The 22,192-nt window shown below is 31.5% G+C and overlaps 3 protein-coding genes across 5 annotated transcripts; 2 read left to right on the forward strand and 1 right to left on the reverse strand.

Annotated features, from left to right (window-relative positions):
* Positions 1–1,804: 1,804 nt before the first annotated feature.
* On the forward strand, positions 1,805–9,381 carry LOC105567205 (eukaryotic translation initiation factor 2 subunit 2). 3 transcript variants are annotated; one of them, XM_012021871.1, is made up of 7 exons: positions 1,805–2,014; positions 2,401–2,658; positions 3,505–3,661; positions 3,740–3,772; positions 6,519–6,709; positions 7,067–7,351; positions 7,942–9,381. In XM_012021871.1, the coding sequence occupies exons 1-7, from the start codon at positions 1,997–1,999 to the stop codon at positions 7,984–7,986; spliced, it is 987 nt and encodes a 328-aa protein (XP_011877261.1). In that variant the 5' UTR covers positions 1,805–1,996; the 3' UTR covers positions 7,987–9,381. The 3 variants fall into 3 exon arrangements, with proteins under 3 accessions (XP_011877261.1, XP_011877262.1, XP_011877263.1); XM_012021872.1 differs by having other exon boundaries at positions 3,767–3,772; positions 7,942–9,380; XM_012021873.1 differs by lacking the exon at positions 3,740–3,772 and having other exon boundaries at positions 1,807–2,014; positions 7,942–9,380.
* Positions 9,382–9,554: 173 nt separating this feature from the next.
* On the reverse strand, positions 9,555–20,641 carry LOC105567204 (uncharacterized aarF domain-containing protein kinase 5). The gene is given in 12 exon segments (XM_012021870.1): positions 9,555–10,060; positions 10,229–10,396; positions 10,479–10,571; positions 10,573–10,648; positions 10,938–11,108; positions 11,283–11,448; positions 11,940–12,071; positions 12,243–12,401; positions 12,529–12,654; positions 13,011–13,315; positions 14,741–14,856; positions 20,566–20,641. Coding segments are annotated over 11 exon segments (1,581 nt in total). The 5' UTR covers positions 14,832–14,856; positions 20,566–20,641; the 3' UTR covers positions 9,555–9,966.
* Positions 16,553–21,432, forward strand: LOC105567203 (uncharacterized protein F13E9.13, mitochondrial). Its single transcript, XM_012021869.1, has 6 exons — positions 16,553–16,891; positions 17,111–17,193; positions 17,646–17,786; positions 18,031–18,230; positions 18,622–18,749; positions 20,575–21,432. Exons 1-6 carry the CDS (start codon positions 16,819–16,821, stop codon positions 20,769–20,771), a joined length of 822 nt encoding a protein of 273 aa, XP_011877259.1. The 5' UTR covers positions 16,553–16,818; the 3' UTR covers positions 20,772–21,432.
* Positions 21,433–22,192: the final 760 nt, after the last annotated feature.

The raw sequence follows: 22,192 nt of genomic DNA on the forward strand, positions 1-22,192 counted from the left end.
TTTGCGATCACTAACAGATGACAGATAACTTTGTAACCAATGCTTCTGATTAGCCATGCTTTAAACTCGTATACATATACTTAAAATACTGCTTTATTTTAAACGTATACATACACTTAAAATACTGCTGTCTTTTAAACAATAAAATATACTTTCGTTACTTAAGTTTTTACGAACTTTCGTACTGCAATGTTATTATCCTCGAATTTCCAGAGGATAATAAAGAAACCCTTCGACCAGAAAATTATTACATACAGGCCAAAGTAGTATTAAATTGAATAGAATCGAAGTAGCAAATAGCAAATCGACACAACTAGTCAACAACTTGTAAGTTCCTATTCACACAACGTATATTGATCATCACGTGAAAACTAATCCTATTCTTAGATTATATGACGATTCCAATTCAATGACATAGGCGTGAGATGAAATGAACTGGGGTTGGGGGAGAAATATAACATAGAAATAGGATTATAATAACGCTTCGTTTATAACAGATGTGACAAAGAATCGTATAATCTACCTCAAAATAGTTTATTTACGAGATGAAATTTACTAGCATTGTAAATATTCATATAATTGAACAAGTTTTATTGTGCCTCAACAATTCCTAATAATCTCTGCTTATAAATCAAATATTACTTCAAAATAATTCTTTATTTTAGATTGTATTGATCAATACATAAAATTTCTAAATTCTTTGTACGGTCTCTATTTTAATTTATATAATTATATAATATATTATACAATACAGTAATACTAATTAAATACTATACTATACATTTAGAGATACAATAATATATATTATACTGTTTTCTTATAAATTAAATATAACTGTTAAATAAATATGAAGTAAAGTGTTTAAAAGTATAGGACATTGTCAAATCTCTAAAAGCTCTCAGATTTCTTCAAAATATATATTTTTTATTTTACTAATAAATGTTTCCTTGCAGTGGTCGGTGATTTCATATATTCAATAGCACATTTGAATTCTTATATTTATCCTGTTTTTGTTAAGCTCTACCTTTTCTATGAAATAATATTAACTCTGAAAGTGCTTCTGCGAGTGGTTGAACCATAACCACTATGTTAAAAGTACAATTTAACTATTTATTTCTTTCTTTTATCTCATCGGAGATCGGATCTAAAATTTCACGTACTGATAAATAAAACTGCAATGCAAATTTTTATTTTTTTCTACTTTTAATCTATTTACACAGGAACCACTGAAAAGTTTAAATATCTGATTGTGAGATTGTTTCGAAAATAATTTATTCTTTAAATTTTTTTATGATAAACACATGTATTTTATTTCTTTTAGAACGATTTATCGACAATGTCGGAAAGTGGATGTATAGCACGGACATGCACCAAAACGCAATATTTATCGACTGTGTCGATAAGTAGACGGGTCTCCGTAGTTCTTATATCTACTTTTGGTGGCGAAAATCGGGTTTAAACCCTGTACGGCGTGGCCGTTCTCAGGTTTCTCTCTGGTTGAAGGTAAGGCGAGTTTCCACTAACTTCGATTTTTTTTTAATTATTTATGCAAATCGTTTGTTGGTCGTATGTAGGTAATTGTTGGTCTAATTGTAGCATTTTTGGTTTAGTATTTTCCCTTATAACTGAAAAATTGCCTCTTATTGATGAATCATTCCGCTTCCGCAAATTCCGCTCCATAGGACGTCGCCCTAAGGGTATCTACCTATGAAATCGCTATAGGTCTCATCACGTGATTCAATTTAGTTCGCCAGTTTCGTCACTTCCGGGTTCTGACATGATAGCGCTGCAAACTGTCCCTCTTCCATAAGGTCGAACCCGCGTCTAGAAGGTTTCTACAGCCACGAAATTTTCTGATGCAATCTTGAAGCAGCGTGTGAGCAGTAAAAGTAGAAGCAATTTCTTTCAATTGTTCTCGTATGCTTTATGTCGCTTAAGATCGTAGTAAGTAAAAGGTTTTCTTTTTTCAAAACGTGGACGCTCTACAATCAGAAAAATGACGGAAGAAGATTCGGTACGTAAAATACAGCTTGCAGATTACACTCGAGCCGAACGTAAACGTGTGAAATCTGCGTGCTGTGCTGTCCCACTTTAACGTTTTCTGTCGAGATGAATGTCTAGCTTTGCTTCTTTTCGCGAATTACGACAAATTATCAAAGTAGAATCATATTTAGAAAGTAAAAGAAAGAATTCCAACCTTCAAATCCTTGTTCGTTTAAAACGATCTATTGATAATAATTTTTTAATCTCTTGTAAAAAATTTTTTTATAATAAGCTTAGAAGGTATTTACATAATCTTGTATATCGTTTTTTATTAAGGCTTTCTTCATAGAATCATTTATGTCGGGTGTTTAACGAATATACATTTTTAATTAATTCTTGTTCATCAAAAATTGCTAGGTATTTGATCCAACTATGAAAAAGAAAAAGAAGAAGAAGAAGACTACTTTCGATATTGATGCAGCTTTCAATGAAGGAGGCAGCGGGGGCGATGTATCCGAAAGTATTACCGATAAGGAGAATCAAGAGCCAGAGCCGACAGTTGTCGAGGAAGATGAGGCACTGGATTTGGAAAACTTTGGTAAAAAGAAGAAGAAAAAGAAAAAGGCATTTAATTTAGATGAATTAGAGGCAGCTTTGCCGGATACTAAAAAGGAGGTAAAAATATTTTTACAAACTTTTATATTTGTATTAATTTTACAGCTTTTTTTTATTATTATTTATCATTAAGGCTTCTGGTCTCTCGCTGTGGTTGTTCTTGTTTCTTGTTTGATGACGTCAGAGGCGAGAGATGGCATGTTATCATATTCATTTATGGCTATTTATTTACTGTACAAGGAAAAGGATAGTTTTCGGAGTATTTTACATGTGTAGCGATATAGTTACATAACCAAATTTGGAATTGTTGTATCGCCAGTAATTAAAACCAAAAATACTCGAGGATTAGATCGACCAAGGCTGGCACTTTTATTTTAGTTTACATTTTACCAGGACGTTTCGGCCAGTAATACTGGTCCTTTTCAGTCTCTTGGTGACATGACACGTGAGAAGATGTACATTTCTATGTGCGATGACGATTAGCCTGATCTTATATTTTCCTATGCTTCGTTATCACAAGCAATAGGATCCACTTGAAAAGGACCAGTATTACTGGCCGAAACGTCGTGGTAAAATGTAAACTAAAATGAAAGTGCCAGCCTTGGTCGATCTAATCCTTGAGTATATAGTTACATAGTTTACTAAAGCGATGTGTAGCATTCTTTCAGAGACTAGGAGCCTTAACTAGTCAATTTCTGTTTGGTCTTCTTTTAATAACTGATGCTTCGATAAGTTTTTGTAAGAACAGTTCTGTCTAGTTATTTGTATGTTGTATAAGTAATCTACATGTTAATTTTACTTTATTGTCAATGTCATTTTCTAAACAATTTATAAATTCGTAAAATAAGTTTTTAATATTTGATCCCGTCATCTCTTCAACTTCTGAAAATCTTATTTATTTTACAGGAACCTATAGAACAACAAGTCGAGGAAATTATGGTAGACGATGATTTTGATTTAGATATGGATTTCTCGAAAACGAAGAAAAAGAAAAAGAAGAAGAAGGATCTTGACGAATTGGTAGCTGAAGAAGAACGTAAGGAGATTGAAGACAAAGAGAATGGTATGTGTTAATAAGAAATGATTTTTGCCAATATGTTTTTGCATCTAGTTGTTTATGTTATTCATTATTTGTTAACATGCTGCACTGAATCTGAGCGAAGTGCAGAGTATGGTAAGGCATATGCTTGGTGTACTCTAATTACGTCAACCATGCACTTGTTTAGCCTTGATTATCCTTGCACTTATGTATTTCATGGTAAAAATATTGGAACATCTCTAACATGTATCTATTTTGTCTAAAAAGTTAAAATTTTTTTAAATATAATTTATTTTAATATGAGAAATGCAATTAGATAGATTTATGTTATACAAGGTGTGGGAGCAATGGTCGGTGTCTTTGAATAACGAAAAATATGCAGGATATAAAGCCCTACTATTTTTGTATTTGATATTTTTTACTATCTCGCATATTTTCCGAGTTATTCCGAGTTATTCCGACCGTTTTTCCACAGCCTGTATGTTTATTTAAATTTATAGGGTCACACTATATGCTTAATAAATGAAAGCTTTATTTTTGCTAATATGAATAAGAACTGCAATAATTGTTAAATTATAGAAAGAAATGTTCTGTTTCTTAACATTTCTTTCTACAATATCTTTTTAATTTTAACAAGAAATTACACGAAGGAATTATAATTTCAATTAAAGAAGATGCCATTTTCAGTCTTGCACTAATTTTGGCGGCTTAATAATAAATGGCATCTTCTCTAATTTGTTAAAAACAAAGTTGACTGGGCCTAAGACAAGTGTATTCTTATGTATTTTGACCCGCTGAATCTGAATCCGAGGTCAGAATTGAACAATTGCTAGCTTTGTCGTCCCTAACCTCAAAAACTCATAATTTTATTCCAAAGTCTCAGCCAGAATAAATCTTTTGCCCACCGTCACCACGTGGAGGTGCTCTGGGATCAGGTACAGGTGAAAGACCTCTCAAAAATTAAGAAACGTTACAAAGAATGTTTTGGCTTAGAAATTGTAAATTAAGAAAGTGATTGGGTTTCCCAAAAAAATATGTAATACTTGTTATAAAATGTTGTAAAAAAAAGAAGGAAGGATCACTGAAGAGAAACAAACGTAAGAGAAAATTGCACAGAGTCTTTGAGAGTAAAAGAGTCCGGTATCACAGACAGAGGTAGTAACTGATTTGTTTTTGCAGCTCTAATAGATTGTTTTGCGAGGTAAAAAACTTATACCCTACTTAAAATAAAAAATTCAATCGTTTTGTTAGCAGACTCTTAATTGATCAAGAATTTTATAGTAGAACTTCATAAAACAAGAAAGTAGCACAAGAAGCAGTTTTTTGGGGAACTTTAATGCATGTTTTTAGTTCAGGCAGGATTTAAGACCTAATGGAGCAACTCTGACCTCGGATTCGAATTCAGCGGTCAAAATACTAAAAAAAACGTTTTTATTGCTTTAGTTCCGCAGACCGAGGGGTGGGTACGTCTAACAAAAGTGTCCGTTTCGTGAAATTATGAGTTTTTTGAGGTTAGGAACGATAAAGCTAGCAATTGTTCAATTCTGACCTCAGATTCAGATTCAGCGGGTCAAAATGCATAATACCCTTTGTCTGGTCTTAGGCCCAGACAACTTATTTTGTGGGGCTGTGTTATAAGATTCATATTGGTTCAGTTTAACTTGCTAATTAAAACCAAGATATGTACATGTATGTGATTAATATTTGTTATTGAATGCTTTTTAGCTTTTTTTGTACATAATTGAGAAACATAAAAGTATAGTATAATAAATTTGCATAATTTAAAAACTCATAAATTAAAAATCCATAATCTTTGTATGAAGTAATAAAGGTAATATGATTTTTTTACATTTTACATTAATATTTGTATACTGCATAAATATCGCATAAAAATAACACATTGCATGAACAAAATTTACAGTGCAATATATTCTATAAATATCAATGACAAAAGAATATTTGTTGAACGCAACAACATCTAAAGAGTTTTATATATTGTTTAATACAAAAAATATTTGAAATACATTAAATCTATCACCTTATGCACGTCTTTTATGTAATTAATTTCTCTATAATTACAAAACTCGTTGATTTACTTTAATATTAGGACTATAATCATATTGGACTTAACTGTACAGTTAGAAATGTAAAAAGTTCTAAAATTTTTGTTGTACAGATAAATAAATTCGTGTTTTGCATGTCACATTTGATAAGATAAACATATGCTAATCATTTTTTAATTGCTGTTTATTAAAAAAGGAGCATAAATATAATTCGACTTATAAATATTGTATATTTCTAGTAAAAAAAATAGGTTTTATAGTTGATCAAAGTTTAGAACTGTTAATTAAAATATAAATTGTTGGAAAAAGTTTTTGTAACATTAAAAAATTTTATTCTGATAGCTATAAATGGTAAATTAAAAAATCTCATTTATTTCTATGTATTGTGCAAGAATAAACAAGTTGTGTAATTTTTTACTTCTTACTCGTTCTATGTGATTATAATAAGAAATGAAAACACTTTCTCACTTACAATTAGATTGGCTTTTGATATCTATGATTTAGGAAAAATATGTAATTTGTGTATTATATGTGAACAATAATACAATACATATATGTCTCTATATTTCTATAAAATATTGGATCGCACTATATGTTGCATATTTATCAGTTAAATTTAACAACCTTTAAATTATTAATTTGACAACACTATATTACATATTACTCCATTTGCACTTGCCCGTGTTGAGCTGTAATAATCTCACATGTAGGAATTGATGAAATTTATTGATTATTCTTTTTGTCATGATTTAATTTATAGAAATCATTCCTTTTGTCATAATTTATTTCATAGAAATTTATTAATTTTTTTTCTTTAGTGGAGGAACCAAGTTTATGGGTAGGCTCGGATAGAGACTATACATATGACGAATTACTAGTTAGAGTGTTTAATATCATGCGAGAGAAGAATCCAGACATGGTGGCTGGCAAGAAACAGAAGTTTGTTATGCGCCCGCCACAAGTAGTACGCATTGGAACGAAGAAAACATCTTTTGCTAACTTTACTGAGGTATGCATTACAAGAAGAATCGCAATAGTTCTGTATGTCAATAGCTTGCAACGAAATTATCTATAATTTAAAGATTACAAAATTTATGTAACAGCCAGTATTTCTAAATGATTAGGTACAGTATTTTTTTACAATTTTTTAATGTAATTAATGTCTGTAATGTAATAAATTATTTAAGTAAATAGAGAGAGAGAGATGTGTGTATGTGTGTGTGCGTGTGTAATTTATTTATCATATAATTCTTCAATAATAATTTAATTCGTGTCTTTTAATATACATATATGTATGAAGAGCAGAAGACAAATTACACTACTTAAGTTCAGTTTAATTTTAATTTTAAATATTTTTATTTTACAGATTTGTAAAACATTGCATAGACAGCCAAAACATTTACTGGACTTTTTGTTGGCGGAGTTGGGCACAAGCGGGTCAGTTGACGGTAACAGTCAACTAATTATTAAAGGCCGCTTCCAACAGAAACAAATAGAAAACGTTCTTAGAAGATATATCAAAGAATATGTCACATGTCATACGTGTCGCTCACCTGACACTATCCTTCAAAAGGATACTCGACTCTTCTTCTTGCAGTGCGAAACCTGCGGTTCGAGATGTTCTGTCGCCAGTATAAAATCTGGATTCCAGGTAAGTTGTTTTTAAATTAGAAATAATATAGTCTGAGACAGTTACATATACATATGTATATAAATATAATTATATCATAATTATATGAGTGTCCCAAAATTCAAGGATAATAAGATGATTCCAGTACAAAAGTTCATGGGAAATTAAGTAATAAAAATGCATATCCTTTTTTTAAATAAAGTAGGATTTAAAGTCTATGAATTTAAAATATAATCAGTCATATGGGTTGGTTAAAGAATCGTCTGTTCTTGTACGTTGTACGTGCAATGGTATTAGTACATTCGCGATCACCGACAGATGACTTTAACTAATGCTTATGATTAGCTGCATTTTAAACTCTTTTATATGCTTAAAATACTGCTTTATTTTAAAAAATAGAATGCATTTTATTATTTAATTTTTTATGAACTTTTGTACTGCAATCTTATCCTCGAATGTTGGGACACCCTGTATACATATGTATGTACATTTTAGTACATCCTTTAAAACTTGAATAGTACAGTTATAATTGGAAATAATTGTAACTGAAATTATATTCTCTTTATACTAAATATAATAATTTTAAACATAATTTTTTATATCTATTTCAGGCTGTCACAGGAAAACGTGCTGCTATTCGTGCAAAAACTGCCTAGATGTTAAAGCAATTCTCTATCTAAGATGTGCGAATAAAATCTTATGGCATATAAACAAACAGTACAAGTGATTGCATCTTGAATTGACTTGAATACAGAAGTGTAGATAGTATTAGTTTGGACTCATAAATTTAATATCAATGCTAATGTAAAGAAAAAATAAGATGGCTTGATTCTTTCACGTCTTAACCCCTTCAGCGGCAGGCAAAATTTCACTGTTTGTGCCCCTGTCTGCAAGAAAAAGTAATCGCATTTTTAAAATACCTTGCATCTAGAGGTTTTTTGGATCTCTGAATAGGAATTTGATGTTAAAATTGCAAAATTCAAAATGGCGGATCCAATGTGGCGGTTAAAAAACTAAAATGTAATTGTTATGAAAACTGGTATCCAAGGATTTTTAAATTGCTGAATTTGAGGTACACAATTTTGTTATTTAAAATAGCGGATAAGTTGTTATCTATTGATATATGTTCTTTTATTTATTTTGTGCTATTATATTAGATCCACTATTTTGAATTTGGGAATTTTGACCTTGGATTTGTATTCAGAAACTCAACAACCTCTTAGGGTAACAATTTTTATGCAAATCAGTCCAGGAAATAAAAAAAAATTAATGTGCGCCATATATCTTCAATGCCCACTGGGGCATTGCATATTTTCCGCGCCATATGGCGTCAATGTCGTTGAAGGAATTAAGGACTAAAATCTTTATTCTATGAATTGTAGTGTTCTGGATTTTTGATTCTTGGATGTTTCGATCCTTTCTTTGATTTTGAAATAAAATTCTGAAAATTTTATTCCAGGTATTGTTCCAATTGTAAAAGATTTTAAATTTGAGAATGAACAAGTTTCTGGCTCAAATTTCTCAATCTACTTCAAATTGTTTATGCCACCGGGTCTCCTATATCTTTTTCATTTTAGAATGCAGAGTTCTGAAAACTTTAGTCGCATAACTTTTTAAATTTTTTAATCTTGTTTGTTATCATAATTAAATTTGAAGAAAACTTGTCAACAATTAAAATAAATCATTCAACATTCTCTGTTAATGTCATGTTTGTCTACATGTACAAAAACACTTTGTTTAGATGAAGAGTATCCGATTGTTGTCAACAATAGAGCTAAGCAGTAATGTATTATATTCTCTTGTATATACAATAATCAAGTCCAGAACAAATTTTTGCAAAATTAATTGCAAATTTGCAAATTATACAATTTTGAAAATCTTTGAAACATTTTCGACGAGAACAGCTTTTCTCTTTAAATAATTTAATTGTATTTACTAGACAATATAAATTTGTCTCGAACTTTTTGTATGTTCTTCAAGTTTTCAAAGAATTTGATGAAAGATCCTTTAACAAATATGTATGATATAAATGCAATAAACCACTAACCAATATATAGAAAAATTTTTTATTTAAGATTCGATTTTTGGGGCAATTTGGCATATTGCAAATTTAGATGTAAGAATTATTTAATTTATAGAATTTATATAAAACCGATAACGTCATAAAATTACAAAGTAATATTCACTTTATCTATATTTATATAAAATTAATAAATTAAACATGTTTTACGTTTTGTTTGCAATACGTTTATTGAGAAATATAAAATTAAGAAATAATTACAAACATTTCAAATCGGAAACTATTTGACTGCATTTATTGATCACTGACTTATTATTTTAATCTTATGTTATATTACACTTTAGTGTTGTATTACACATAATATCAAAGAATATTAACTACAGGTGCGTCTGAAAAACATACTGTCGGTATTAAATGTCTGTAATTCATATTACATTATACACTAGGAAATTTTCGTCACATTTTGGAATTCACGATATATCTGTACAGTGCAATATTTATACAATATTTTACATTCCAACAACATGATCAATATATACAATCATTGCAAATAATGTAGCCTTTATTATCTAATATTATATGCATCATGTATGCTTATAATTTTTTAGCTCTTGAGTTACAGGATTTGCAGAATTGGTGTAACATCATAACCTAATACTTTTAGGAAAGTTAGATAAACTTTAGGTATCCATTGTAGAAGATTGTTGAAACTGAAAAAGATGAAGGTGTAAATATAATTACATCATTGTTACGTTGCAGAAATACGTCAGAACTTAATCAATTATTTTCTATCTAAATTTGAGCCAGAAGTTCGAATTTTAAATATGTAGATGGCTCTTTTCCTATAAGGTTTTTTTTATTTATTATATATGACTTACAAGATAAGAATTTCAAATTTTACGACGCTGCAAATGCCTTTGATATCTTTATAAAAGGTTTGTTTTGTAACTTGATATTTTCCACGTGTTGCAAGTCTTGCCATTACCCTGTATCGATTGACAATATTCCCGTGATCTCTAATAATGGCACGAACCATGTTCAAGTTTCTAATAAAAGAAATAAGTTTAAACTTGTATGAAATTAAATACAATGAAGACGAAAGGATTGATTATGGCTACGTTATTTCACCTAATTACTAGCATCATACTCTTAGGCATCGATCTCAATGCAGCCGTTATTTTATCGAATCGCTCCTGTGCATGTCTTTTCATGTACTCGTCTAGTTGTATCGTTCGAACATGACGTAAAGGAAACTATGTACGGTGCCTGAGTGAACATTTCTGCTAGTAATATGTAATCTGAAATAACACATTGAGTTAACGGTAGAGTTTCAATAATTTGAAGAATTAACAACACAATATTTAATGTGTAGACACTCAAATTTATAAATTGTATAAAGAGTACATAGACAAGCAAGGAAAAAATAAATAATTGTGACTATACACATGTGCGAATAAATCTGCAAAATTTTTGTTAAGTTCCCAATATTTCAAAAATAGGTACTAAACATACTTAAAAGTAATATTGTTTCGTATAACAGTTTCTTCATAATAAAAAAAAGTGCTTATGTGCTTATCATACACTTACCTTCTACGTTCAAGTCGTTTGCAAAAGTTTTCAATGAATGATAATTTCTCAAGACCATAGATTCCCAAAAATTGCACAAGGTTTGTCTTATCTTCTCTGGCACATGTTCGTACAAACCGTGATCCAATAGCACTATTTGTGCTTTTTTGTCCTTTCCTTTCCTTACAAAAACTGTGCGCCAGGCAATATTGTTAGTACTACATCAGATTTTTAATTATTAAGACTCCTAACATCTCATATTGCAAACACGTCATTTGCAGTGACAAACAAGGAATTTTCAAAAAGTAATGTACGTTACCCAAATTATTATTTTTTGAATACATTTGATGGAAGAAAATGACATACCATTTCCAGGATGAGGATCAGCGTGAACAAATCCTGTATGAAATATTTGTTCTCCCATTAGTGTGATAAATTTATTATCAACATCCGAGAGATCTAATCCTTGAGCCTTAATTCCTTCCACATCAGTCACTTTAACACCATCAATCCATTCTGTTGTGAGAACCCTCTAACATAAATTATCATTAAAAATGGATAAATGACATTTATTTGATAGAATATAACTAGAAAATGAGCTTAATTCGTAGTTTAATTAACATTTAAGATGATGGTATTTTGCTTTTAAATCTTAAATGACCAAGTTGCTTACTTTAAATGATAAAAAATTAATTAAAAATTAAAACTCTTAGTACGTATACAAAGTTTTGTACACTTTTAAATTATACTTAATTACACCTATATGTGTATACAGTGCGTGTCCAAACTTTCAGAACAGCCAATTATCTCAGAAAATATTTATTAAAAAACTATATGTTCACAATTTTTTTATAAACTAAAAATTCTACTATAAAATTTTCTTCCAAAAAAAAACTGATTTGATCCGTAATCCGAAGACTAATAAATTATAACTAATTGTAAGTAAATAATCCTGTAAAAAAAATATTTGTCCTATCCTATCGAAAATTTATTATAATAATTAAGGTAAATAGGAAAAACAACCTTACTACTAAGATTCCAATAAATTTTTGGTACATATGCATATTCGAATCTTTTCAAGTCCTTGGCACATTGTTCTCCATTTTTTCCTTCATTTTCGAAATCTAACTCCATGCGAAGTGTATCAATAAGTTCCTGTGAATTTAAATATGCATATTTGTCTTATTATACATATTTTTTAAATAAAGTATTTTGCAGAATATGGTTTATGAAGTAACAATAATTACAATAAATGTTGCACACGTTGTAATAAATATATTGAACATATTGTTTGTAAATGACAATAAATGTATATTTTATACGTACCTCAAGTACCCAATGCAAATCAAATTTTGGATGTACAACAGTAACAGCTTTTAACAAATGTACTATTGCTTTCAAATCTGATAGAAATCGATCTTGAAGATCAATGTATTGCACTTTGATAGCTACTGTATTTCCATCTAGAGTTATACCTTTGTATACCTATCCAACAATAAAATGAATATACAATTAGCTATGTAAAATAAATTTTAAAATATAAGTCAAATTTTGTTCAATAGAATATAATTAAGAGAGAGAAAAGGATGTATAAATATTTTATTTCTAATACCTGAGCTAAACTAGCAGCCGCGACTGGCTCGGCTTCAATATTACGTAATAGTTCTTCAGGTTTCTTGCCAAAATCTTGTAGAAATATTTCTTCCATTTCGTCCTTTTCTCGAATTAAACACTTATCCTTATAAAACAAAGAATTTTCGTTATTTAAACTAGACAGTAATAATATTAACATATAAGATTATTATACAAATTCTGGGGAAAAAAATAAAATGTACTAAAAACATTTTTTGAAATGATTAAAAAATGTCTTTTTAGTTATTATAGTACATTATACATATACTTCATTAAGATTCTGAATGTTTACAATAATTTACAACACGTAAATAAAATTTTTACCAAATTATTATTACAAAATGTTATTTTAACAAGTATAGTTGCAATTTACTTGAAAGTATCAAAGATTGTTATAAATATTACATATAAGAATTACTTATAATCTTTAATTACAATTGTTTTATGTCTGTGAAAGTTTACCTGTAATATTGACAAGCTTTCAGTATATTCTCTTGGCAAAATATGATTGACCGCCGCTAAACCTTGTCCAAGCTTTATATAAATTCCACCGTTCTGCAAACATCCCTGAACAATTCGATCAGCGGATCTTTGATGAATTTCTGACTCTGTATAACCTATTACAGGAGCAATCAAATAATCCATAGATACCATCACACCGATCTTCATTGATCTTGCAAATCTAGTCCAACTTCCTATAACGTTCTTTACATTTCTTTTTCTTCTTGAAGGCAGCAGAGAATAACTAACGCCTAATAATGTCACTCCTGTAACAATTTACAATAATTACACATGGCAACAATCACTAATTCATTTCTTAATATTGCAAATTTTTATTTGTGAAAATATCAATCAGCTTTTATTCACTTAAGCTTACAGCCAGAAAGTGGGACTTGGTTTACAATAAAATCTTAACTCATTCATACATCCACTCCTCACTACTCTATTATTATAATATTCGCTATCTACCTATTATCCTATCCGCTCCTAAATCTATCTATCTATACTATATCTACTTATCGCCGCTTTTAACATCTATTTATTTATTATCACAATTATATCACAATTTGTGTCGCCGAACTTCCATTTCCCTGCCCTTGACAAGTTATCCTTTTAATCCTTTCCTTTTCCTTCCATATTTTACATAATACTTTTCCCTTATTATCATCTGCTACATCATTATACAATCTCTCCAGTTTCTCTTCCACGCTATCACCCATCTCTATAAACCATTCCGTCGTTATTTTACAATCCGTTACATAATGTTCTAGATTATCCTTTCCTTCTTTACAAAATACACATATTCTTCTTTCATCCTCCTCGCTCAACCAATACCTATTATCTTCCTCCATATTTCCGCATCTTAGTCTTATCATCGCTCTAATTTCCATTCCTTTCCCTAACCTCTCTAAATTGTCTCCTTCCAAGTATTTCGGTCTTTCATCTGCCCTATAATTTTCTCTGTATCTTTTGTTATATTTCGCTACTCTAATTCTCCCTTCTTCCCATTGCCTCTGTGTGTCCCTTTCTCTCTCAACCAATTCTTTCCTCAAATTTCTCTCCTCCCTTACCATGCTATCAACTGCCACAATACCCCACCCATTTCTATTATAATATGCCTCTCTTTCTCTACCATATAGGTCTGACCATCCTTCTTTCTGTTTTTCTTTCCAACATATCTTTATCCACCTATGATCTTCCATTTCCCTTATTTTCTCCTCATATCTCCTCGCACATATACCCCAACCAATTTTTAATTTACTCAATTCCAACTCTCTAGTTATCAGATACCTCGGTGTGCAAAAATCTAATTTGAAAATCCATCTAACATAATCCATCATTACTTTTTCTAGATTCTTCCTCTCTTCCCATCCCCATAACTCGACTCCATATGACATAATACTTCTAACTAAATAGATAAACAGCATCCCTCTCCTCGCGAAATCATCTTTGCAGATCCTCTCTCCTAATCCCCAAACTCTATTTGCTGCTATTTGTGAAAATATAAGAAATAAATAAAACAAATACTTATACAATAATATAATCATATAATAAAAATCGATAATCAAGATAGAATATACTAACATAGTTTAGTATTAAAATTCCGTGTGTGCTTGTGTATATACATATATACACATACAATATAAACACATATGTATAAGTAAAAATATATTTTAGTAAAGTATATTTACCTGTACCAACGTATTTCAAGCGTTTGGAAAACAATTGAGTTACAAAATAATTATTCGGGCTCACACGACGAAATAATCCTGTTCGTATCATGATTAGCAATCGACCGAACGTTTATCTAAACAAACACGAATAACTATTTAATTCGCACAAAGAGGGAGAGAGAGAGGGGAGAGAGAAACAAGAGAAAAATAAGAGTGGTGCAACTAAACCATTACAGCCTTCTCTCAAATAAATATGAAATATGAAAAATCTAACTTCAATTTTTATATGAAATTGCACGTTTGTATTCTTATATGAAGAATATTAAGAGATAAGAAAATTTATCCATTTTTCTTCCATTAAAAACCTACAACTTATTAGGATTTTAAGAAAACTTTACAAGCAAGATTAAATCAAGGTCTCCATTTTATATTCTCTCAAAACTAAATAACTCGTTTAAAACATTTTTGCTAAGTTAGTAACTTAGTTAAAAGAATAAAATATTTTAACACTTTAATTGTTCCATCTTATATACACGTATACATACACACATATATAACTAAATTCTAATAATTAATAATACCGGAAAGAGTATTGAATCTGTAAACATTTGAAAGAAAAGAACTTCATGTAACATTGTATCTCTCTCGGTACAATCTTACCTAAAAGTTCATTGTCTGTACACACACACACACACACACGCGCGCGCGCGCGCGCGCCTTTCTCTCTGCGTGTGTACAAGAGAAAAAGCAATGGATATTATGTTACGTCATGTTAATAATAATATAATATATAATCTCGTATTTACTGCAATATTAATGATTGATGGTTAAGCAACAGGTTGCGAAATAAGTTATTTCGATTCATCAAAAGCCTCAAGTCATAAAAAATCACAAAGTATACATATAAGGAGATAAATGTCTGTTAGATACAATTCATAAGAAATGAAGATAAAATGTCTGTTAACAAAAAGTATAATTTATATGTGGGTACGCTTTCACTACCGATTAGATTAGGATGTTCCTGTGTTATACCTAATAATTAAGAGAACAAACTAATGTAACATGTGTTGATAAAATATGAATAACCATTTTATATGCATTTTTCTCAGCAAGAGAGCATGTAAATCGAGTTGGAATATTTAAGCTATTATTTTTAAGCTATTATCTCATTGGTCTTTTAATATTTGTATTGGTGCTTGGTAAAGAATAGAATATATTGATCTTCTACAAAGCCTCTACATATCCCTTCTAACCTTTCTTCGTTGTTAAATTTGTAGTGTTAAATTTAACTCTACGAGTTAACTGAATGAGTAGTTGCCACTTCCTCTACTCAACTTTATATGCCCCCACAGTTAATATTTTGCTGATAACTTGCTAAAAAAAAGATTACATCCGTTGCAAGCTAGTTGCCAACAAGATAAGTCCTCACTTTCAATATTGCAAGTAAAACAATGTAAACTGAGTACAGCAACTTCACAGCAACTTTGCGACAACAATTGCAATAAAAAGTGTATGATCTTGGCAATATTTAGGTAAAATTAGAGCAATTTTGCAAATATTTTTGCCACAAATATTATTATTAACATATATTGGCAATTTTTGCTAACAAAACATGCAAATAAAAGTTTAATTATAATGTTTAGATAAGAAAGATTGTTAGATATAATTATTCCCGAGAAGTTGTAAACACTGGAGGTTCGATTGTAGTATACTGATATTTCAAGATACTTATTTTATAAGAATGATATGATCCATCTCTTTATGCATACGACATCGAAATTCTACATTCCGTATAGGATAATTAAAATAACCTCCGACACGAATGCTTCAAACACGATTATCACAGTAATACAAAGATAGAAAAGTTGCTCCGATGCCAAATCAAGAGATACGCATGCGCGGAGAAGCGCGATAAAAAGAGGAAAGAATCCAGCGTGGCAAGATAAGCGAGTCAGTAGCCAACGCGTCAACAGCTGATTCAGAATCGTCTTATATCAACTAATCGCCGTTATCGCGAACTAACGACTACGCAATAGCATTATTCGCGGCGATCGGTCGCATCAGTGCTCGTAAAGTAAACGATTCAGTTGCTCAAGATGTTGAGATTCCGAAAGTTATTTCCGCAATCCTGCTCAGTTATAGGAATGGTGCATGTGGGAGCGCTCCCTGGTACAGCAAACTTGCATCTATAGTCCCAGTCGCATTCGCGTAATGCAACATAAAATTTCTCTTGCCCAATTAAGTTTGATCGAGATGATAAACTAATTGCAAAAATGTATTTATAGCGATCTAATCAAGTTTACATCCTAAAGAATGAAAGGGGAAGAAGAAAAACTTTGAGAATATTTTAGAAAATTTAGAAAACATGAGATTTATGTTTATTTGAAGGGACACCAAAATATGGAGGCTGCAGCGAAAAGATCGTAGAAAATGCAGTAAAAGAGACATCAATATATGTCGATTGTTGTGTGGTAAATTATTCAGATTTATGTTTTAATAATATTCACTTATATAGAATATTCCAAAAAATCTCTTGAGCTATTTTTTATTTCCCTGCCTTTGGAATCAATCTTTAATCGATAATACTATGAGATTGATAATTTCCAAATTATAAATAATTTAAGATAAACTGACTTTTGCCACTATAAAATGAAATCTTAGTCTTATTATTAGTAAATCATTTAATTTCGAGTAAATTTTATCATCAGGACTTGCTGACAAAATACGTAAATTGAATCTGCCAATTTATTGTCACATTGCAGACAGTTTGTTTACTGCGTTATTTCCAATGCTATATCAGCAGATAATTTTTCATAAACCGCTGAAAGAGAAACAAGAAATCTGTAATTTGATATTTCGATTTCTGGTCGTGCCTCTGTAAAATTCAATTATGTATCGATTTGAATGCCGATATACTTTTCAGGATGGTATTTTGATCGAAAATATGCACGATGTCCCTTATATTAAGCGGAAGGATATATCGCCCGAGGTTACAGCTGTAATGACTAGGATTTGCACAGAAGTTAGGAAAATCGCACCGCAAAATATCCCGTGTGGCGTTCAGGTAAAAAAGTTCGGTGTAGATAAAATATCTTCCTCTCTTGTTTGTTTTATTTAATTTAAACTTAACGATTTATCTGAGGCTAAATTTATTATTCATATTAAATTTACCGATGTCAAGCATGTTGATTTATTTCGAGTCCATATTTTTCCTTAATTACACAAAACGGTAATTGTGCAGGAAAGGTTACACCTTACGGATCTTTTTCATTTTGACACATGTTATAATACAGTAATGTTTAATGTAGATTCTCGCAGGATGCAACAAGGAAGCAATCGCAGTTGCCAAAGCAGCTGGATTGCAATTTATTAGGGCTGAAGGATTTGTGTTCTCCCATGTAGCTGACGAGGGTTTTATCGATTCAAATGCTGGAGTTTTATTAAGATACAGAAGGCAAATCGATGCAGACAACATCCTCGTTTTCGCTGACGTAAAAAAAAAACATAGGTAAAGATCTTTCTAAGACAATTCTAGTGTCTTTCTTCCCCCTCTCCTTCTCTCTACGTTCTTCTTTTTCTTTCAAATTTAAGAAGAAAAACAAATTTCCTATAAATAAAACACACGCAAATGGAAATTTTCCTTCGAATACATCTTAAATTACAATTGTAAGTAAAATTATTATAAATATTTTTAACATAATTTAAAATAAACTGGAATTTGCTCAAAATTGTATGAATTCCCTCAGCATGCAACGATCTATAAGAGTATTAAAAAATCGGTAATACGATTTACAACGTACGACTCTGTCTTACGTACTTTGCCTTTCGAACTCTGTATTTGAAAATAACTCTGCGTAAATTTATTAATATTTTGTTATTTTTCTCTGCTATTTTTACAGCTCGCACGCAATCACTTCCGATGTAAGCTTGTTGGAAACTGTAAAAGCGGCTGAATTCTTTTTAGCTGACGGCGTTATACTAACTGGTAATGCGACTGGCGAAGAAACAAATGTGAGAGATCTTTCAGGTATTGCTTCTTTTTAGATTTTAGTTAAAAATTGTTGTCACTCCGAAAATAACAACCCGATATTTCTATGTATATTTACTTACGTAATTTATAGCACACGCGGCCCAAGCAGATCCAGCATTGATGCGTTTTAGAATCGTACACTTATGAAATAATGAATATGCAGATCGTTTTGCTCAACCTTTGACCTCTTTGCTTTTAATGACACGAAAACGTTATAAGAGAAAAATTATAGAATTGAAGAAAGAAATATTTTGAATATTCCAAAAAGTTGTGAAGGCTCCCAAGAAGAAAATATGTAGAAAGGAGAAGTACCGATGTGAGCCACAAAATGAACGGAACTCGGTGCTCCCAATACAGAAAAAGGATTTCTCTTTAATATAAAACGTTTTATATTAAAGAGAAATCCCTTTTTCTGTATCGCGAGCACCGAGTTCCGTTCATTTTGTGGCTCGCATTGGCACTTCGAAATATTTTGATTAGCTTTCACTTATTTCAAGATTTTAAATTAATTTTCGTGGCAATTTTTAAGTGTCTAAGGGCCAGTTTCACAAGCATCGGTTAACTGCTAACCGAAGATTAATCGATTCTCTGTCTCTGTTTAAGCAATAAGATGGAAAAAGATAGGACGTCGACTGAACTCTAGTTAACAGTTAACCGATGTTTGTGAAACTGGCCCTAACACATTTTTAGATGAGATATATTTTCGTTAGCATTCTATTGTAGTAAACAAACCGCTCTCTAAAATTTGTGGAGTGAAAATACTGCCATGGAGTGAAATGTTCGCTCTATTGGCGTGAATTTTTCCTCCAACAGAGTAAATATTAACGCCAACGGAGTAAACATTTCACTCCATGGCAGTATTTTCACTCCACAAATTTTAGAGAGTGTAGTACACTGAGAAAAAGTCTTTGACAATTTATTTGTGGCATATAATGTTTATTTCACTGAAATGAACATTATTTGTGGCACATAATGTTTATCTCGGTGAAATAAATATTATATGCCATAAATAAATTTTCAAAGACTTTTTCTCAGTGTATGACAACAGATTGGCAGCAGTTTAATTTAGATACTCGACCCAGTATTACAAATCCGTGTGTGTATTGAACTGATAGAGGAAGAGACTTGTATTATGAGGTAGGCTACTAATACAGGTAAGACAGCAGGGTTTCTGCTAAAGTGATAAGCGTCATCGGTTGGTTCCACCACAAACTTATTACTCTTGAAGTGAAAACTGTATCGTTACGAGGAAAGATTTAAGTAAGAAATTGAATGTGAAGCTCTATTGACGTGAGTTTTTCAACTTTGTGTATTATGTAACAAATATTTGGCAATCAATTCTACAATCAGGACGCAGAGTTTTCGATCAGGTGACTTAAGGCCGAGCCCTGATTGGCTCTCCGTGAGCGATCCAGTAGGAAAAATAGTATCGTGTGCCGTTGGCTTTAAACTCTGCATCCTCATTGCATTCTCGTAAGCAATCCAGTAGGGAAAAATAGTATCGCGTGCCCTTGGCTTTGGGCTGATATTACATGTCGCGCGACAAAAGAAAAAGGATTAAAGACAATTGTGAAAGACCGTCTAGCTGGACAGGATCTGCGAGCAGATTGAGAGTTTAAGATTCCTGTAAAATTTTTACTTTCGACTCGTGTCACTCTTTTCGCGAATACTGTCATCCCCGCGTAATGCAAGAAGAACAATTGCGATGGAATTGAGTTTGCGACGCGACGAGAGAGAGGACGATTTAAATTCACACGTGTTGCGACAGCGCGGAAGCAATATGTGTTACGTATGAGAACAGGCACCATATTACATCTTGCAGAAGTGCGGGAATGCGTCGCGGCGAGGCTGCCGGTGCTGATCGGCTCAGGCGTCACGCTGGACAACGTGGACAATTACGCGGACGCGGCGGACGCGCTGATTGTGGGATCGCACTTGAAGATGGCCGGCCGGTGGGATAACGCGCTTGACCCGGCGAGAGTCCGTGCCTTTGTCGGCCATTTAAAAAATCAACGATAACGACCATGGAATAACACGACTGTATAACCGACGAATGGGAGAAACAGCCGTCTAGAAGGAACGGGGCAGCTGTTCGACCAGCTGAGCGAATTCCCACCTTCGATCCGCTGCCATCAGGGCTGAACGTCGCGTCTGCGAGGCGAGCGGTCTTCGGCTCCCGCGAACCGCAGGACCGTACAATCGACCGCGGAGAAAGTATCGATTCGAGACGATATTCGAGAAACCCACACTTCTTCCTGTATGAATAGAATGTCGCTTAGAATCTCGGAGAGCGTAAACAATCAGGGTTTAAGCTTGCGTGCGAATTTTGGAGAAATTGGCAAGATTTTTAAGAGCTTACTAAAAAAAAACACCCCAATATTTAATCTACTCGTTCAATTTCGAATTTTAGCAATATGCTTGTGTCTGTACGTGTGTGTGTGTGGGGGGGGGGGGATCTTGTGTGCGTGTACAAACGAAAGTGCGGAGATGTCTCGTGACAGCTTGATGCTGGAAAAAAATAAAACAACGACGAATATTAATGAGCTTTTATCTCATTGTCGGAGCGAATGAGTCATCCACTACTATACAAGAATAAGTGTGCATTACGAAACATTATCTCGAATTATCACGCGAACACGTTCATCTAATAAATTGAATAAATTGGAAGTCACTTCAGAAATGCATCTTTTTTTTTTGTTGGTCGAAACGTTGAGAACAATGTGATACAAAACAGAAACAATGTCCAAATAGAGAAACAGTTTTCTTAATAGTATACTGAAAAGGGATATTGACACGTCCTGTAAATCTACTAATGGAAATGAATGAATGTTATTTTCATTTTATTGAAAAAGATCTATCAAGGTGAGATAAGGAAGAGGATTAAAAACAATGTAATCAGTGTTGTGCATAGATGATTTCAAAATTAGCTAGATAAAGATAAGATAAAAATATATAAATTTATCTTAGATAAGATAAAGATGATTTCGTTTTGAATATATCTAAATAAAAGATAAAATTATATGATGATTCATCTAGATAATTTTCAGATAATATCTTTAAGACTTCATGTAAACGCAGTAGAAAAAGTTATAAAAAAATTATAGAAAAATATAAATTATAAAGGGGGATATAGAATATATTCAGGTTAAGTTATATGACACACAAATAAATGCATGGTCTACAACGCCATCCATATTTAAATAGTGTAACTGTTAGGTATTTTTATGTGGCCCTAAACCAAATTATCTGTACGTTATCTTAGATAATTTAGTAAAGATAACACTTTCTTTCATCTAAGATGCAGATATAGATAATACTTATTTTTATTATCTATATAAAGATAAGATAACGCTAAAATTTTATCTAGATAATCATCTATATAATTTTATTTAGATAACAGCAAACACTGGATGTAACAGACCATGTAGCTGCAGTCGTGT

This window comes from Vollenhovia emeryi, unplaced genomic scaffold, assembly GCF_000949405.1.
Source record: "Vollenhovia emeryi isolate VEMERY1.0 unplaced genomic scaffold, V.emery_V1.0 DF939140.1, whole genome shotgun sequence".
Lineage (NCBI taxonomy): Eukaryota > Metazoa > Arthropoda > Insecta > Hymenoptera > Formicidae > Vollenhovia > Vollenhovia emeryi.